At 41.2% G+C, this 18702-nt stretch overlaps 1 protein-coding gene across 4 annotated transcripts in view; it reads right to left on the minus strand.

The window, feature by feature from the left end:
* Window positions 1-11079: 11079 nt before the first annotated feature.
* The window catches only part of mid2 (midline 2), a 159244-nt gene continuing 151621 nt past the window's right edge, over window positions 11080-18702 (minus strand). For all 4 annotated transcript variants that reach the window (XM_083914915.1, XM_083914912.1, XM_083914914.1 and 1 more), the window contains 2 exons: window positions 15388-15595; window positions 11080-15051 (listed from right to left, as the gene is read on the minus strand). In XM_083914915.1, the coding sequence (XP_083771041.1) occupies window positions 14628-15051; window positions 15388-15595 (632 nt within the window). In that variant the 3' untranslated portion in view covers window positions 11080-14627. The remainder of the gene's footprint in view (window positions 15052-15387; window positions 15596-18702) is intronic.

Consider the following 18702-nt stretch of genomic DNA (forward strand, 5'->3'; position numbering starts at 1 on the left):
ACAGGAGACTGGTTTTCATGTGTCCATGTGAAACCAAAAGTACTTTGACTTAAAAAACTAAAATTATCTATGACTAAAATTACGTTGGCTAATTCACACTTAACTAGTGCCACAAGCTCTAGCATTGTTTTACCTAAACCATGATCTTTTTCCTAAACCCTAACCAAGTAACATTAGTTTCGCCTAAATTCACAAAGGCACTTTCTGAGCGTTATCAAGGGGTCCTAACACTAACCGTTACCATGGTAATAGTGCCAGCTTTCTGAACTTACTAGTAGGTGTAATGTGCCCTTTCTAACCCATATAGTATCTACAAGGCTGAAAACCACTGATAACACCCATTCATTGGAGTGATGTTCTAAATGTTGATTATCCTGATATCACTGATTTGACTCATGGCTTCTTCCTGCACGATATGTGTCACTCAGACAACTGCCAGCTTCTATCCCATGCTTATTGTGAAGCGGGCAAGATGTGCTGGACCCTGAGATTTGCCACTTCACTTGCTGTTTTTGTTCTGTAGTTGTTGATATTCAGAAATAGTCAAACTAAATAATGTAGAAAAATGTACTTCAAATATAAACATGGTAAAAGACACAAAGCCTAAGAAAAGAAAGTGTCATGATATGTGATACACTGAGTAAAGTAAGATAGAGGAAATGGGAGATGATTTTTGGGGGGATTTAGACAGAAATAGTATAAAGGAGCTCACCTCACAGTGGAGGTAACAGTCCATCCACCTTGGATTGCCACAGGGAGCTTAACCCAAAGTAGTGCCTGTGTGCAGGGCATGAGCTCGACATGTACAGTAAGACTGGACCATGACCTTGAGGCATCAGGTTCCAAATCCTTTAACGGCCTTGAACGTCTACAATTGCATTTTGAATGTGAGGCACTAAGAAGGAGGAAGAGAGAAGATAATATCTTGTTAGGTTACTAGACTGCTACATGAACAGGTACTGTACATGCACACATGACAAGACGCAATAAAACAGCACTAAACAAACCTGACTTATCTTAGTATGGCCCTGAGGGTCAATGCATAAAAAATGACCTCATCCCAAGCTGTTTCCTCTGCGGCACTCACAGCACATGTTGCTCTGAATGCAATAATAGAGCTAATGATCCTTGACCGGTCAGGGATTACATTCATGGGAATTAGAGTCTGCAAAACAAAGATTCATCATAGCAAATTTTTCAGTTGTTTTTATGAATTTCCCATCTGTTACAAGCTAAAAAATCAGCACAATGTCTCTCTATTCTTTTTGAAAATTTTAATTTGATATGGTCCCAATGGTTGGCCTGCTAAATTGATTGAAACTGATGGTGAAAAAAAAATAGTATTTTCTCCACAACATGTGTACAGGAAGCATCATTTCCTCATGCTTAGCCAGCACTAAATATTTCACCCTCTCTTTAGCTTTCATGTATGCGTGATCTTTCCATATCCCTACATGAAATCTGTGTCCTTGGGGACTCGCCTTTAACCTGACCTCTGTCTCAAAATAGACTCTGCATCCTGTGGGAATTGATTGATGCACACGCCATCCAGCAAGCTGCATAAAAAATTTGTTTTGCCCATCTGTGTGGAAAAAAAATATATACTTCACATTATACCTTGTGTAAATGGCGATATTGAAGGCTGCGTTGGCGCGTACATTATATTGCTATCATTTTTCCTGAAGGCATGCACACAAGAAAGTGGCACAGAAATCAGATGTGTGCACACATGAATGCACTTACAAAACATGAAGACAGGCATACTGACAAGCTTAGTCACTCACTCATTATCCACTGACTCAGCCAATTTGCTCCACGCCTAAGTATTAAGGGGGGGGGGGGGGGGGGTCCTTACTTCAGGCGCCCTTGCTCGGACCACACCGTTCTTCAAACTTAGCCTTCATTTTGAGTTTCATGATTGCATCTTGCATGGTTGTCACGCTAGCGCAGTGACAACAGTTAATAACTGAGGTAGAAAAATATATGACATGATTACAGTAAAAAAACAAAGATAATTAAACACATGTATAAAGCAGTTGATGGATCACATTTTGATCATTTCGATCACTATTTTCCCCACAATGCATCAACAATGTGCACAGATGTGGATGCTTGCATGTGTCCAGTTTAAAAAAAAAGGAAGTAACTGTTTGTTTCACTGCATGCTGTGTTCTCCTCCATATTTTTTTCTGTCGCTGCCTAGCACCTCCACTCACAGCTGCTGTGGACAAAAAAGACAACACCGGCTACAGAATTTTAAATCAAAAACTATCTGCAGTTTGGTTGGAACAAGAGAGAATAAGAGCTCCAGAGTACTGAGTGTCAAGGTCTGATGAGACGAGCAAACAGAACAGCAGCTGGGGACTCGGGGGGCCGCCTGAGAAAAGCAAAAGAGTAAGAACCAGAGGGAGATTTACCTAAAACGGTGCTAAGGCCGAAGCCCATTTTAGGTTTTTTGAATAGTGATACGTTCAGCTGTGACAAGACTAGTTTTCTGCAAGTAGGAAAGGACAGATACAGCATACATGTGGTCAAGGTGACCAGGAATTTAAAGGAGAAAAAAAACAAGGATGATTTGTTTAAGAAATACACATATTTACGACTCCAGATGTATTCACTTTGTTCCCAAGCATACAGAGTTTAAGGTCTCAAAGTGACATTTCCTTCATGTCTGTGGTTTCTAGTTTAGCCTTGCGTCCTGATTGTTAAATTCATTGTGCTTTTGCTGACGCAATAACTGAGTCACGGCTTGTACTATCTCACACACTGATGGTGAACATATTCAGTCACTCTGAACATTGTAACAATTGCCCCTGAAATTAGTATTCACACATCGGTGGTTTGATCAAAGTCCTAATTAGTATACAGAAACACCATGCATTCTCCTCTTCTCTTTGTCCATTAAATATCTAACAATGATCTAACACAGACAACAGTGATACTATAGATGACATTTTAATGTTGGCTGTGGGGAAATGTCAGCTTACTGATGAAAAAGGCCAGTTCTCCAGCCTGTGGGTGTGTTTGTGAGTGGAGCGAACAGAAGATTTAGAACTAGTTCAAAGGCATCTGAACCACATATGACCTGCTGACCTTTTAACCACACTCAGTGTACATTACACTGTGTCACACTGTGATATTATATCATAGTGGTGCTTTGTGTGGAGCTGGAGAGATGACAGTAGCTGTCCACAGCTGTGAGAAATCTTTATTCGGGCCTGATTTCATTCAGAGTCAATAGAGTCTGAAAGGCAGCAGGCAGGAAGAATCTTCAAGACAAGGTTCATTATGATCAAAATGAGAGGCTTCGCAATTTTGGCACATCAAAGGTAGATGGGTGAGGGTGGAGACGGCAATGATGATGGCAGTTATTGATGTAAAGCTGTGTGGGGTCTCAGGATAACAACATTGTCTCCTCTCCGAGCAATCCTACTGTCAATGTATTCAGTAGCTAGTTGCTAAATTTATATGATGCCCCAACCCATTGTTACCTGTCAAGCATCAAACAGCAGACTGTTTTTATCCCCTGAAAACAGCTGCCTGCGTCTGGGAACCACACTGATGACAGCCATGTGAGTGAACCAAAACAGTAAAGTTATGAAAACAATAAAATGAAAGAGTTTGGCAGAACTTCTCTGATGGTTTTTCACTATGAGCAGTACCTTTGACATAACAGTCGTTTAATCCATTAATGAAAAAATATTCATCAGAGCAGCTTTTAAAATAACTCCTGTTTTTATTTCCCATGCGTGTTATAAGAGCTTAACCACTCTTATATTGCATAGTGAGTTGGTGTCAAATGTTTCAAATTCTGGATTCTAGATCTAAGAAAAGGACATTTCCAAGGCAAATGCCATGTGATAAAAACATGAGGATCTGCTGTAAGAAAAAATGTATTCAGGTAGTATCACTGTATGCCTGTAGCACTGTATTATTATCCCTTTGCCCTCACAGCACTTCCCTATTAGTGAACATCTCTAACTAAGACAAGGCGCACGCACATGGGTCAAGGACAGTTATTTATATCATGAGCTGTGTCCAAGTAAGTCAACATGTCAACGTGATACCGTCTGCAGCTAATGGGCTTCCATCAGCATGAAAGATAGCTTGATTACTATCAAAGGCGAGGACAGACAAGAGAGACAGCTTGATATTAATGATAATACGGGGGATCACTTAGATGGAGATGTCTGTTTTGGTGCACGGATCAGATATGCGTGGATCAAAGTGTCAACACGGTTCACTTGACAAAATTATTTGCGGTTTACTTTGATTATAATCTCTCACCAGAGAATTAATCATTTTGAGTTTTTAGAAAGATAATCACAGTGAAGTCCCTTACGCTGGTTAAACTTGTAGGCCTCGCAGGCCCAACAAAAAGGGGGGGGGGGCTGCTTTTCATTGATTATCAGGGCTCAATAACTAACTTTAAAATAAGATTGTGGTGGCCTTAACTGAAAATTTGGTTGCCATTTTTGGTCACTTTATATTTCTAGTAATTGAGATACTGTGCATTTATACATTAGCTTAATCATAATATTGAAAATGTGACAAAAAAGATCCAAAAAGAAAAAAAGAAAAAAATTAAGAAAAAATAAATAATTTCTGTTTTTCGCTAAGGTTCATCTGGTCCTTTGTCAGTTTAATCAATTTTATCATTTGTTTGTAAAGTTGACAGGTTAGTTGAACAGTCAAACAACTTAATTTGCTTTGCGATTGTCTCTCCTGGTAGAGTACCAGTATCGGAAATGCTTTCAATACTGCCTAAAACGCTGGTATCAATGTGAGTCCACGCACCGATCTGAAAAAAAAAACTACTTCAAAACTCCTTCAGAGTGTTTTATTTATGTTTGGTCGATATGATATGCAAGTTGGTGAATCAGAAAAAATGGTATCATAAAAGCCCTACTCTTGGTGCAAGTAAATGCACCAACACACATGCAGCGTTATTATGTGCAGTTGTCTGTTCCAGTTCTGACTGTAACAGGAATAATTAAATATCACTAACGCATCAAATGATCCGTTAACTGTCCCCCTTGTCAAAAAATGGTTGCTACTGATGCCAGCTAAAGGTCATATATAGGTTGCCAATTTCTCAAAATGGTTGCCAGAGGCAACCTGGCAACTGTTACTGGACTCACCAATGTTTATCTCCAACCATCAATTGTGAAATGCACTGTAAATGACAACCTCTGACTCCTCAGTGAGAAAGTGTATTTTCTTAATCCATTAACCTGTGAAAGTGGCTGTAGCGAATGATGAAGAGCTCCTCCGAGACACTCTCCCCGCTGGCTTATCCAAAGCCTCTTCTGCACCGTTTAAGCCAAATAGAAGCACTCAATCTTAAAGACAGCTTGGTCAAAAGAGATGCAGCACACAGAATGTTAGCACGGGTCACCTATAAGATACAGACCTAGATACAGTTTTCCAGAAGAGAATGATGTGGAACTGATACCTAAATCATTTTATCTTGACCAGACATCTTGTATAAACCAACAGAGCCTTAAAAATATATTACATATTTTCAAACATACCACATATAGGCCTCTCATTTAGCCAGTGTCCACTGATTTTGGTATTTTCATTGCAATTGGATTTTAGCAGCTATAGCTAGCTATAATTAAGCTAGTTCCATGAGTTGGTTTAAAATTCTCTGCGGACTCTTTAATGTTTCCAGCTAACTAATTTTATGAACCTAAAAATATATGGTTATTGTCTACCTGCGGTCTCCTGCGGTGCAGAGAGCTCCAGAGAGACAGATAAGAGGAGGCGGGCGGGTGCCAGATTTGTGCAGAGCACCGGAACAAAACATAGACAGTATGATAGTAACATCCAAAACACAAGATTCACCCTCAGTGGTTTCAGTGACATGAGAAATACTTTCAAAATACGCAATTCAGCAAAAGAGACAAAATAATGTGCTGCCTTAAGGCCCTGAAAAGTCACATCACTGAAGACACACCTTCAAGTGAATTGTAAAGTCAAACAGAGCCAAGCCAGCACGTATGAGGAATAGCTTTGACAGTGGGGATATTCTACACATTGGACGTAACCTGCAACTATAAACTACTTAGTTAAGCTGTTGACCTTGAAAGTAATACTCTGTCACAGCCGCAGGCGTACCGTAGCAAGCTAGCCGGACATGGTAACCCTTCCTAACACCTTTCCTCTAGTGTATTTGGTTTTGGAGAGACCATGAAGTCTGCAGTGTGGAGCCAAGATTGGATTACCGCTGTTCAGGGTAGGCGGTTTAGCCAACAGTCAGAGTACAGAGAATGACCCTGCTAACAACCATCTTGCCCACATCATATGGTTGGTTTTTTTCCACCCAAAACTGTTCATCTATATGTCAGCGACGGCAACAATATCTCTTTGAAACTATCATTCTGTCATATCCATAGGAAAAGATGGAAAGGTAGAGATTTTCCGCTGAGATCTCTCTAAAGCACCTGGACATATCGCTCTCTTTCAGCAGCACCATCAAGCCTCCCGGGCTCTCTGAGACGCCACCGGGTCGGTTGATTGATTCCACCCTCAGAGATTAATCTAGATATTGACTGTGTGCGGTGCGAGTGTTAGTGTGTGTCTGGGTGTTTGAGTCGGAGAGAGAGAAAGAGAGAGAGAGAGAGAGAGAGAGAGAGAGAGAGAGAGAGAGAGAGAGAGAGAGAGAGAGAGAGAGAGAGAGAGAGAGAGAGAGAGAGAGAAAGAGAATGTCTGAGAGAGACAGAGCCAGGGCGCTTGGTGATCTACAGCCCGTTTAGATCTTCATTTCCCAGAGTTCATAGCTCTCTTTCATCAGCCCGCAGGCAGGGAGCCAAGCCTTTACTCTCTCCTCCACGGTGGTCTAATTCATCCTCACTTAGGAAAGGTAAAGGCTGCCTCTGTCTGCCTCAACAGGTCCAAAGGCAACTCATTTTTAACACTTCACTTTGATCTGCTCTATTTGGTATCTATGATTTATTGTGTGGATTAAATTATGTTATAGAGTTTTTTTTGTTTTCATGCTTCATGTACTCAGAGGAAACAGAAAAAGGAGCCTCAGTCTCTGAAGAACTTTCTTAAGCTAGAGGTTAAATAGGTGAAAATTAAGCCAAAGAACCTTATTACAATGACAAGTGTGCCCACTCACATGCAAGCAGGCTTCACACACACACACACACACACACACACACACACACACACACACACACACACACACACACACACACACACACACACACACACACACACACACACACACACACACACACACACACACACACACACACACACACACACACACACACACACACACACTTTTGCATTTTTGCACACTTACGCTCCTACACACACTGTCAAACTCTCCCATTTGAAAGCAAATCGGCCTCTAATTCAGCCAGATTTAAATGGCGTCCTCCGAAGCAGATGGTCATAAAATGAGGCTTTTCTTGGATATCACTCCTGGGCAGGTAGGTGCAGCTGGAGCAGGTGTGTGTTGGCTGTAACAGGGCCAACAGGGCTCGATGCAGATTTGCAGTTCATTATATCCAGCTGTGCAACTGTAGCTCTGACAGACCTTCACTGCAACGACACCTCGCTGACACACACAGATGGCCGTCTACAGCTGATGACAAAAGTATTAGTGTGACACATTTTAAATGTTGGCTTGTTGCACAAATTAACAACAACGATTGATCCCAGACCGGCATTAAGTCCGACTTCTTCTTTCCCACATCGACCAGAGGAGGTAATAAAATGTGCTAATGACATGGTAGCTGTGTATTCCCTCCGACAATAATTGTTTATTAGGGTATTGATTAGTTTAGAGGAGATTAGGAGCCATTAAATGTAAAGACTGAGTTTGGGAGAGCACAGGAGATACCAAAATGTCAGCTACACGGGGAACCAGGGGGACCGTTTTGACCTCCCACATCCCCAAAAAAATGAACTGAATAAAGCAGTCATTTACAGAGCCGTCAGCCACAACATTTAGAAAACACGTTGCAAACAAGAAAAAGTGCTATTATACAAAGTAGCTTAACGTTACTGTAAATACGCAGAGGCCTTTGAACAAATGTTATAAAATACCACAAAGTGCCTGTTGCCTGGCAACATTTCAACATCGTAGCTGCAACTGTACTTTGAAGGGACATGTCAGCAGATTCCCCCAACTTATCATATTATCCATCTAGCGATGGTTTGGAAATTGCCGGCTAAACCGAGACAAAAATGAATTAATTCCATCCTCCAACAAAATATTAAGTACAGTAGTAGTATTATATGAATTTGGTATGCATGAGTATGTGTCATACATATAATATGTTCCACACGTGTGTATGTGCATTTGACGGCGGCAAGTGTGTTTTGTGATGCAGTCCAAGACAGATCTCCCTGCAAAACACTAAAGTAAATATTATCTTATCTTCATGTGAGGAGATTTCAAAACCGCCAAAACAGCATTCTGAGTTGTGGCTTATGTCTTTTCTGGGCAGTACATTACAACAATCTATAGCCTGCTGGTGATGAAAGCGTACATTAGTCTTGCACTTTACTCTGGAGAGAGAAATTACCTGAACTTAGCAGATTTCATAAGGTGAGAGAGGGCAGTTTGGCTACGTCTCTAATGCTCTGTGCTGAAACCACACACGCTTACACAATATTTTTTCATTAGAGGCATTAGGAGATTTTAAACTTTTCTGCTGGGCAAAGTAATAAACCATCTACTAATGAGAAAATAATATTAAAATGACTAGAAATATCAAATTATCAAGATGTGAATGGATTAAATGTTTTATCGGGCCAAACTTAAGCCACAGGTATTGATGAAATGCTCCCCACTGTGTAGACTTTTCATTCTGTATAATTAGAGAGTTGTTGTACGCCACATTAGAGACTTCGGTGACAAATGACTTAACGAGCTACACAGGGAGTCCTAATTATTCTGCAATTAGAAATGTAATTATGGGTTGCTCCAACGGCTTGCTTGCTAGTTGGCTATCAGTGTGAGGGAGCGGAGACAGAGTGAACATCACATTTAAATGCCAGCTAATCTGTCACACAGGGAAAGGTGCATGTAGGCCTCCAATCATAGCCCCACTACTTAAATTTGCAGACTGTGCTGGACAGAGTTATGAGGAAACCAAGGTCTGCAATCCATCACTGTGAACCCATGCTGGGTAAATAAAGCCTACTGCTTTAAATGAACCCAAAACATGTGACAAACAGTGTTCAGACTGCTGCTGTGCTGATCTTGAGGCAGGGAGGTAATGGGTTGTAATTGGGTTTCAATGTAAGGTTAGGTTGCTAGCAAATTTAGTGTTGACATTATGTGTTCATGGAGGTCTGGAGGGGATACCATAGGCTGTTATTAAACCTCAAACCAATAATATCATGTCAGAGAACTGATGTCAGAGTCTGGTGGCACTAATCTGTCAAAGACATAAGACACATTAAGACATTATTTAGCCAAACAGGAACATGCACATGTTATTGTTATTTTTACAGGTCAGTTATTTGCTAATCATTTCATGAAGGTTTCATAGAAAAACTTCAGTTTGGTAAAAATGACAGGACCTCTCCGCTTAGTTGTTTATCTGAAGACAATTTTCAAATTCCGCATTTTCACCTGACCTGCTGCGCATGGTCTAAAAGACTCAACGATCTTTTCATTTACTCAAATTAATAAATTCAAAGTAAACCACTCTGTCTCTGTTTTACACGTAATTAGATCAAAATTACATAGTTCATCCAAAATATTTCTTTGGAAGTGACTATGTCCACTGTGCAATACACTGAGTGATACACTATACAGACAAACAACAGGATGTGGTAGCAGAAAGTTTTTGTTCTTGATTTTGGAACCTTTATAAATTATTCAAATGCTGTTTTTACAACCCTTTTGAAATCATGATATTTATGTATTTTGACACGGTCCTCCTCAGTGCTGTTACTGTTGAAGGCAACATCAGAGTCCTGGGGAAAAGTCAACGTGTGTAGTTCGGCTACGATGCTCTCGTGTCAATTTTTTGGCAGAATTAAAATTCATTTAAAACTTGAAACTATTCCTGGGTCCTGGCATGTTTTTGGACTAACAATTAGTTTCACTACATTTTCTAGCTCCAGGTAAGACATCTGCACAGATTTGGACCAAACTATCCAAGGTCATAAGGTATGATGTATGTGTGTGATGCCATATTGATCCCCGAGGGAGATAATTCATGTTTTCAGCAGGGGTAGCAGCGGGGTCAGGTGCACAACAGTAACCTTGGAGCTGATATGATTTTTAGTGCCATGCTCGAGGATATTGCAGGGCAGAAACAGGGTCACATATTACTTATGATACCACCATCTTATTTGTATGATTCTACTGTATATTCACACGCTTTCCCCCTCGATCCTGCCTTGCAGAAAAACAGGCTACAAGAAGCAATCATATTGCTCATGGTTTCAGGGGTAGTGTGTGCGTTTGCCAGGCTCGCAGGCAGTGTTGGGACCCATGCAGTACAGTACTGTTTCAATGACTTGAGGCACTCGTGGCAGCAATGACAGACGAGCACTAACATGCTATAGTTCTACTAACCCCACCCAGAGCTCTGGATGACCTGCCAGCATGGCAGCCTGACTCTGCCTTTAACTGTTTCAAGGCTCAGACCTTTAGAAAGCTTTGGGCTGCATTTTAAATTGGTGTTCAAACATACCTTAATTCTGAAGCAGATGTTTTTATTTTCATATATCAGCGTGCAAGTTTAGAAGCATTTAAACATCAATATCTAAGCTTTAAAAAGTGGAGAAAATACATTTGAAAAGTGACACATTAATTTACCGTTTCCTTTAATTATTTGTAGGTGTAAGCAGGTTTGTAGGTATTTGAATGTCTTTTCTTTTTATTGTTTTTGTTTGTAAGTGCATTAAAAAAATACACTTATCATAAAAGATATGATAATATACACAGATTATCAAGTCAACACAGCTGGAATGAAGAATTGTGACTCCAACACATTTGGGATCAGACTTTTAATTGGACTTAAATTCACATAAATAACATTGGTTCATATATATTTTGTATATTATACAATTTTATATAATATATATATATCCCCCTATGATTCCTCTCTGGCTGTAATAATCTCTCATATCTATGGAAACAGGAAGCCTTGCAAGAATGCAATGCTGCTCTTTTTTGTGCTGTTTATCGAGGTTCAAATGCCAAAATGAGAGGAGCATGTTTCTCATGAGTTGTAAAAAATAATTTCCCAAGTTACACAAACAGAAAAGCAAAAAGGAGAATCTATTGCATTGTCTCTAAGGAATTACACTGCACTACAAGGAGTGGGTAGCTATTGAAAATCATTCACTGTATACATTTTACTGTACTGACTTGTGATACAAAGAAAGAAAGAGCACTGCAAACTATCTGATACGCATGGTAATGAACATTTCGTTTTCAAGAGTTCTTGTCAAGGTTTCTTTTTTGGGAAGGGGGACAAAAAGAGAAAAAATATGCTTGACTCAAGATAAGAAACCTCATCACGAAGATAAGGAAAGAGTTATGAACCTGCAGCAAGGTCACATAATCATGCAGTGACCCAGCCAAGCACGCTTGCACAGATGAGTTGAGCTTGTCAGTCTAGATAACAAATCAACACATGGGCGTTTGGAGCCTGTGACCGACGTTATTCAACAAGATGGGTGGATTTTTGGAAGTCCGGTTACATTCACTAATCTCCCTGACAGAAAAAAATGATAACCCTCTGCTCATACTGGAGCTCCTCCTGTGTTGCCTTTGAACAGTGGACTATTTCTGTCGTCTGTAGCGTTCATGCAATCAATACTCCCATGACTGACGCATCATTGCGCAGATGTCCTAAATGACCACTGCTAGTTGAAAGGTGCACTGTGAGGACATGACCTGTCAGATTTACACTATACTCTCCATAGCTGAGGGTTTTACATCACTGGATCTTTGCCTGAACTCATCATTAAGTTAACATGGTTACCAGCAAATGATAGGAATCATTGTCTGTTTTCAAGGTGAGCATGTTTTTTTCCTGTAAAATACATTTGTGACATGACATCCAACAATAATTACATACCTGGTGATGTGTTTAAAGAATGGAAATGGCCGCAACGTGTAAAATAACCCCCCCCCCCCCTGCTGTTTCCTGCTACACAATCTCTTACATCTGCATAAACTATGGTACACTTTTGATTGTCTGAATCAGAACCGCTACCTGAATATCAAACCAGAAAGAAACTGTCACCCGCACTAGGCCTTTAAATCCAAATGAAAAGCAATGGATCCAGTGATGGGTGACAAAAAGAGGTCAAGTCTGTTGTAAGCGAATGTGCAGGTGAGTCAGTGTCTGATAAAAAAAAAAAAAAAAAACAGATTCAGTGAACTTGAAAGAGCTACTTAAATTACCCAGTGAACCGGTGTGGGATCCTACAATGTTTCATGCATTTATCACGACAAGGTCAACCTAAATGAATCATGACGTGTGTTGGTCTGTGTGTGTGTTAACAAATCACAATCATGCCATGACATTGCGACATACAGCAAGTTAAAGTGTCCTCCTTCCCTGAATAGTCGACAACAGAGTGAAGTTCTTTAAAAAAAAAAAAAAAAAAGACAGCTATTATTTATTATCATCATCTCATCATGATAAACATCACATAAACATCATCATAATCATATCCCTTTTCTAAACAAGATAAAGTTACTATATGCTATCGAAAAGAGCCACAGGGAGGGAAAGTCACTGGTTGTGTTCATAGCATGTTGAAAAAAAACTGTTTAACTTTACAGCAAGTTTCTGTTTTATTGCAAAGTGCCTAGAGTGACCAGATAATCAATCATTTTCTAAATATGAGAGGGAAAAGATATTTCAGGGGAGTGAACACAACCAGCTGTAGTGCTAGTTGTAACTTTCCCTCCCCATTACATCCCTGCCACACAGCTCCATCTAACACTCATAGAGGGGAAATAGTGTTAATTAAAAAAGTGCATCATGAATATGTTGAGATTAGAAACTAAAGTAAACCATCTTTTTTGTCATAAATAACACTTTTTTCCTCTTATATTCAATAAAGCTCTTATTATACAAGTTGAGTAGTCACACGATGCAAATCTACCCCCTGTGATCATATTTATATCTGGGGGAAAATGTTAACACTTCCCGAGCCACTTGCCCTTCCCCACCAATACAAACTGGACTGCTCCGTCAAATCTAGGAGGAAGATCAAGGAAAAGATTTTAGCAAAGACCACTTACAGCTACTGAGGCTACAACACATGAACAGTAACGTGAAGCAACCCCAAGGGTGCGTTCTAATACCCATACTACCACAGCCTACTATTTAGTATGCCTCAAAAAGATTAAGTATGTCCCAGTACATAGTATGTCATGGCATGCATTTCTGACTATTCTGACCCACAATCCTCTGTGCAGCAGAAGATACGTCACATCGACTGAGCCTCCGAGAGAGCACAGACAGATGACAGCCTGATGATAGCTCGAGCAACAGACTGCAACAGCTATATGAGCAAGGGGGTCATAGTTGAACTTATGACAAAGTAGAATGTTCCAATTCTATGCATACTGCATGCAACACTACATACTTTGTAGGGGCAGCTTCAGCACATACTAAAAGCAAAAAGCAAAAGTGCGCTTTTGAATGCAGTTAGCATGTACCTGCGATGGTAGCATCGAGTTCTCGGTTCAAAGTGGACTTAAAGAAGGCACATCCACATTTAAAGGAAGAAACATTCTGGGAAATACACTTGTACACTTTCTTGCAGAAAGTTAGATTAGAAGAATGATCCCACTCTCATGTCGGAATGCTAGATGTGAAGCTAGAGCTACTAGGTGGTTAGCTTAGCTTAGAGCAGAGGCGGGAAACACAGGGTAAGAGCTAGCCTGTCTCTGTCCAAAGGAAAAAAAAGTCTGCCATGCACCACCTCAAAAGCTCACGACTGTTGAGTTGGAAGTTTTGTGCTGGTACTAATAAACTTAGGACCATCCAGTCTTCATGCTAAGCTAACCCGGCTGTGGGCTCTAGCTTCATATTTAACAAACAAACATGATGTAGTACCGATTTCATTTAAGTCTCATCAAGAAAACAGATACGGTAAGTGTATTTTCCATAAACTCAAACAATGTCTTTCACTGCTAATTTGTTTTTCTTTAATCTACCACAAGTGAGATTTAATCTTGCTGTTCGCATGTTGTAACTTCAAACTCTAAATGGGCAACAAGAATATTCCATCCTTGGTCTTCTGCCTCGGGTCAATTCAGGAGAAAGATAAATAAAAAAGGAAGACCTTAAATGATTACAACACCAGTCCAGCCCTGCCCTCAGTGACTCTAGCAGAAATGAATTTTATGTCTACTGATGTTTGCAGTCAACAAACCTTGTTCCCACTAATGGATTTGCAAAGCATTGGATTGCTACAAACTAACAGGGCTGACATTTCTCCAAAGTGATGTGCATATCTCCAACACTTTCTAAATCCATAAGAAAGTAACTGGTTCTCTATTAATGCAGAGCAGAGAGCAGAACTCAGTCACACTGTCAATGTCTTTCAGCTCCCAATCAACCCTTCAGTCACGGGGCCTGAGTAGACTCTGGTCGGCCATTGGCAGGCCTTTCTCAGTGGCAGGTCTTCATCCCGGTCAAGTATGGCGACTCTTGTCGGCACAGGCCCATCTGCTGGTGTTGCTGCTCCTGAAGATCTGAGGCCACACCATCGACAAAGTCAGGGACGGGTAGCCCCGAGAGTATCATTACCGACTTGTTCCAGATCATGAAAGTGGGTACAACGGGCAGAAGGAAGGAGATTTCAAAGGTGTGAATGTGCTGGGAGTTCATGGCATCATGGAAGGACAGTGAATTATTGTCGTAGTCCAGCAGGACACCCAGCCGCCTCAGCTGCAGGCTTGCCTCCACCAGCATCTCCTTGCCGTCGTGGCGCACCATAAAGTTGTTGTTGCAGCGTGAAAACACCCATGAGGATGAGTTCTTGCCGCTCCATTCGTTTTTCGGGGCTGATTTGTAAGCCACGCCGATGGCATACCTGCAGGGAAGGAACATTTTGGAATGAATTAGTGATCTAAAACTAGTGTCCTCCTTAATGACTTTACTTCCTCAGTCAAGCTACTTCATGCTGAGGACACACAAGATAGGCACGGGCCCTTTGGGTCTTTCCTGCATGAAGAGGTCTACTTCAGAACCAATTAGTGAAAAGAATATAAATAGGATAAGAGTATACACTGTGTGTGGTGAGAGTGTGTCTGTTGTGTGTGGGCTTGCATAACAGCCTATAGTTAAACTCCCTAAAGAAAGATATTTCGGTTTATTGAGCCTCCTTGCAGACGTATATAATGAACTCTTGTACGTGTGTGTTTCCTACCATGTGGACGCTCCCAGCAGCACCTCCCAGTAGTGGCAGCCGCTGTCAATGAAGACATTACCAGCTGAGCCATAGGAACCTGTGCCACTGAAGCGCTCCGGGGTATGGCTCTTCTTTAGCGAGCTCTCGTCTTTCTCCATGGTCAGACAGTCGTTGGACAGACGCAGCTTCTTGTGGGCTGTCTTTGGGTCTAATTTGAAGGGTTGACCTGGAAAGAGAAAGGAGTTTTTTGGCTTTAAAGGGTGTATTACTGTTCGTGTTGGCAGCTAATGTGGCTAATGAAACTGCCAGAGTGCTTTGGAGCTGCAGCGTTTCTTTTTCTCCAGCTGAGATACCCATATCCCGCAGTTCTCGCATGATCTTACGATATCACTAGAATGCAGCTGCCTTGCAAGGTAACTGGAGTGATATATATCTGCACGAATAAAAATGTCAGCAAGGCAGAGAACCTGCTCCGGATAAGGGAAGTATGGAGAGGAGGTCCATCAATGACGGTCTCTAAAAGTCCCTTGAGACTGCCTCCCCTTAAATACAGTAACCTCAAATGAACAGAAAAACAGAACAATTGTTATAACAGTTGTTAAGGTTTATGGCCCTTTCCCAGATTCCATTCTTAGTTTAATAGCTCAACAGCAGTTCATGACCTGCAGCTGACTCTCATTTGTCACACACAAAACTGGTCTTAATGGTTTGGATAAAGACATTGACAGTGATGAGGTTATAGATTATAATAGTAGCAGGAAGCGTCATGCAGGACCGTGGCAGCAGGCACCACCACGATCAGAGACGACAAAGCACAAACAACTCCGGAGAAAAGTTGAATTAGTAACATGCATTAATGAGACATGAATGATACAGACAGAGAGGAGAGAAGCTCAGAGTATCTGGAAAAGTATTATCCCCAGGCAGACTAGGCCTATAGCAGCATAATTAAGCAGAACAAAATCAGCTTAAAAATAACAACATTGCTAAGGGCTCGTAAGCCCTAGCTGTAAGCTTTATCAAAAAGGAAAGTTTCAAGTTTACTCTTAAATATGGGGACAGTGTCTGCCTCCCGAATAACACTTGGGAGTTGGTTCCACAGGAGAGGAGCTTGGTAGCTGAAGGCTCTGCCTCCCATTCTACTTTTGGAGACTCTAGGAACGACAAGTAGCCCTGCATTCTCAGAGCGCAGAGATCTAGTTGGGTGATACGGTACTATGAGCTCTTCAAGATACGATGGAGCCTGACCAATAAGAGCTTTGTAGGTAAGGAGAAGGATTTTAAATTCTATTCTAGATTTTACTGGTAGCCAGTGCAAAGAATACAGGAGAAAGATGTTCTCTTCTATTTGTTTTAGTTAGTACACGAGCTGCAGCATTTTGGACCAACTGGAGACTCTTCACAGACTTATTGGAGCAGCCTGATAAGAAGGAGTTGCAATAGTCCAGCCTAGAAGTAACAAATGCATGGACTAGTTTTTCGGCATCTTTCTGAGACATAATGTTCCTAATTTTCGCAATATTACGCAGGTGAAAATATGCAGTCCTTGTCGTAAACTTTATCTGAGAATCGAAGGACATATCCTGATCAAAAATAACACCCAGATTCCTTACTGACTCCGTGACTAACTTTTGTGTGAATGGAGGATTTGTCATTTACATGTACAAACTGAGATCTATCTGATAAATATGACTTAAAAGCAAGACAACTATTATTATACAATTCCATACTGTCTTTTTTTTAATCACGTTATGAGATATTTGTGCCTTATTTATGCCTTGAGTACAGAAGAGGTCGGCAACTGGAAGCCAAGTTGTGTAGATTTTAGATTTAAGTCTATCTCATTGAACAGAAATATTTGTTGCCGCCAGATCTTCTTTCTTTATCATGAACCCCCCCCCCCCCCGAAATCTAACATTTTTGAACAATTCCCAAATTTAATTTATTTCTAAGGAGAAAAGAAGATACCACAAGATGAGAAGGTGAAAGAGCTGAGACTAAGAATAAATATTTGCAAGCATTTGAACTCAGAGCGGCAGCAAAAGAAGAAAATAAATAAAATGTGGGATGAGAAGCGCTCGCAGATAACTCACATGCAGAGAGAGAGAGAGAGAGAGAGAGAGAGAGAGAGAAACAGAGAGAAACAGAGGAGGAGAGTGTTTGAAATACAAGGGAAAGAGCCTAAACTTCAAAGACTATTGCAGCCTTGAGTGAAAACATTTCAGAACAGTGGAGGAAGCCACCCGGCATTCTCCTCTGTGCCTACCATCACACAGACTTGGAAATTAGCTGAAGGAAATAGCCTTCACTTCCCCTGCAGTAGGTATGGGTCTAGGCTATTCGTTGGAAAGGCTGCTTTTCGGCTGCAACAATTCAATTTGCAATGACACCAGTAATTTGGGAGTAATGGGTTGAAAATTGAGAGGGTAAAAGTAGATGAGTGGCAGACAGAAAGAGAAAGGAGTTAGGGAGTGAGGGGGAGAGGAGAAGTTGAGGGGATAATATGGGGCTGAAGATTCAGCTGAGGATCCTCTTCCTACCGCTCTATGTCTGTAATGTGTGTGTGTGTGTGTGTCTGTTCTGTGTGTGTGTGTGTAGGCTTCATGGAGGTCAGGCACATCCCTTCCAGACCTGACATTTAACTGTGACACCTCTCATCTCATCTCTCAGCCTCCCTGAGCCTCCCACGGCTTAATGAGTGACACAATGAGGACCCTGACTCCTCCTCCCCTCCCTGCATCTGTCCTTCCCTTCATCTTTCTTCCCCCATTCTCTCATTCTCATCCTCTCTCCTCTCTCATAGACTCCTCTCCAATAATCCGCGTGGTGAGTGTGTGTTACCGCGTATGGATATGAGACGACAAGGCCAATGTGCTGCTGGCAGCCAATTACATTAATGCGCTCTCTTCTTTGAACTGCTTATCGCTGCCAGCGCAGCCATTTCCAAACACTGGGGCTCTGTCATGCCTTTCCAGGGGATGACTCCTGAGAGCCCGGGCTGGGCCCGAGGTTGGGGAAGGGGAGAACACACGTGATAGTAGAGGACGTGCAGAAACACACAGAGCATCAACCCTGGCCTACACACAAGCAGACAGTAAGTGGCCAAGTGGAAATGTTTTGAACCAACGCCAGCAGGATTCTTGTAAATGGAAAAAAGTAATGCATAATTAGCTTTGGTTCAAATAGTGAATTCTATGTGGGAATAGATGTGTATGTACTAGATACTCCAAATGAAACTGAATTTGAAGGTTTGCACAAGCAAAATGGCTGGTGCACCACTTAAAGAACCCTAGCACTTGGTTTTTTATTGCCACAGTGTTGGCAAGTTGGCAA

This window comes from Echiichthys vipera (genome assembly GCF_963691815.1).
Source record: "Echiichthys vipera genome assembly, chromosome: 6".
Classification (NCBI taxonomy): Eukaryota; Metazoa; Chordata; class Actinopteri; order Perciformes; family Trachinidae; genus Echiichthys; species Echiichthys vipera.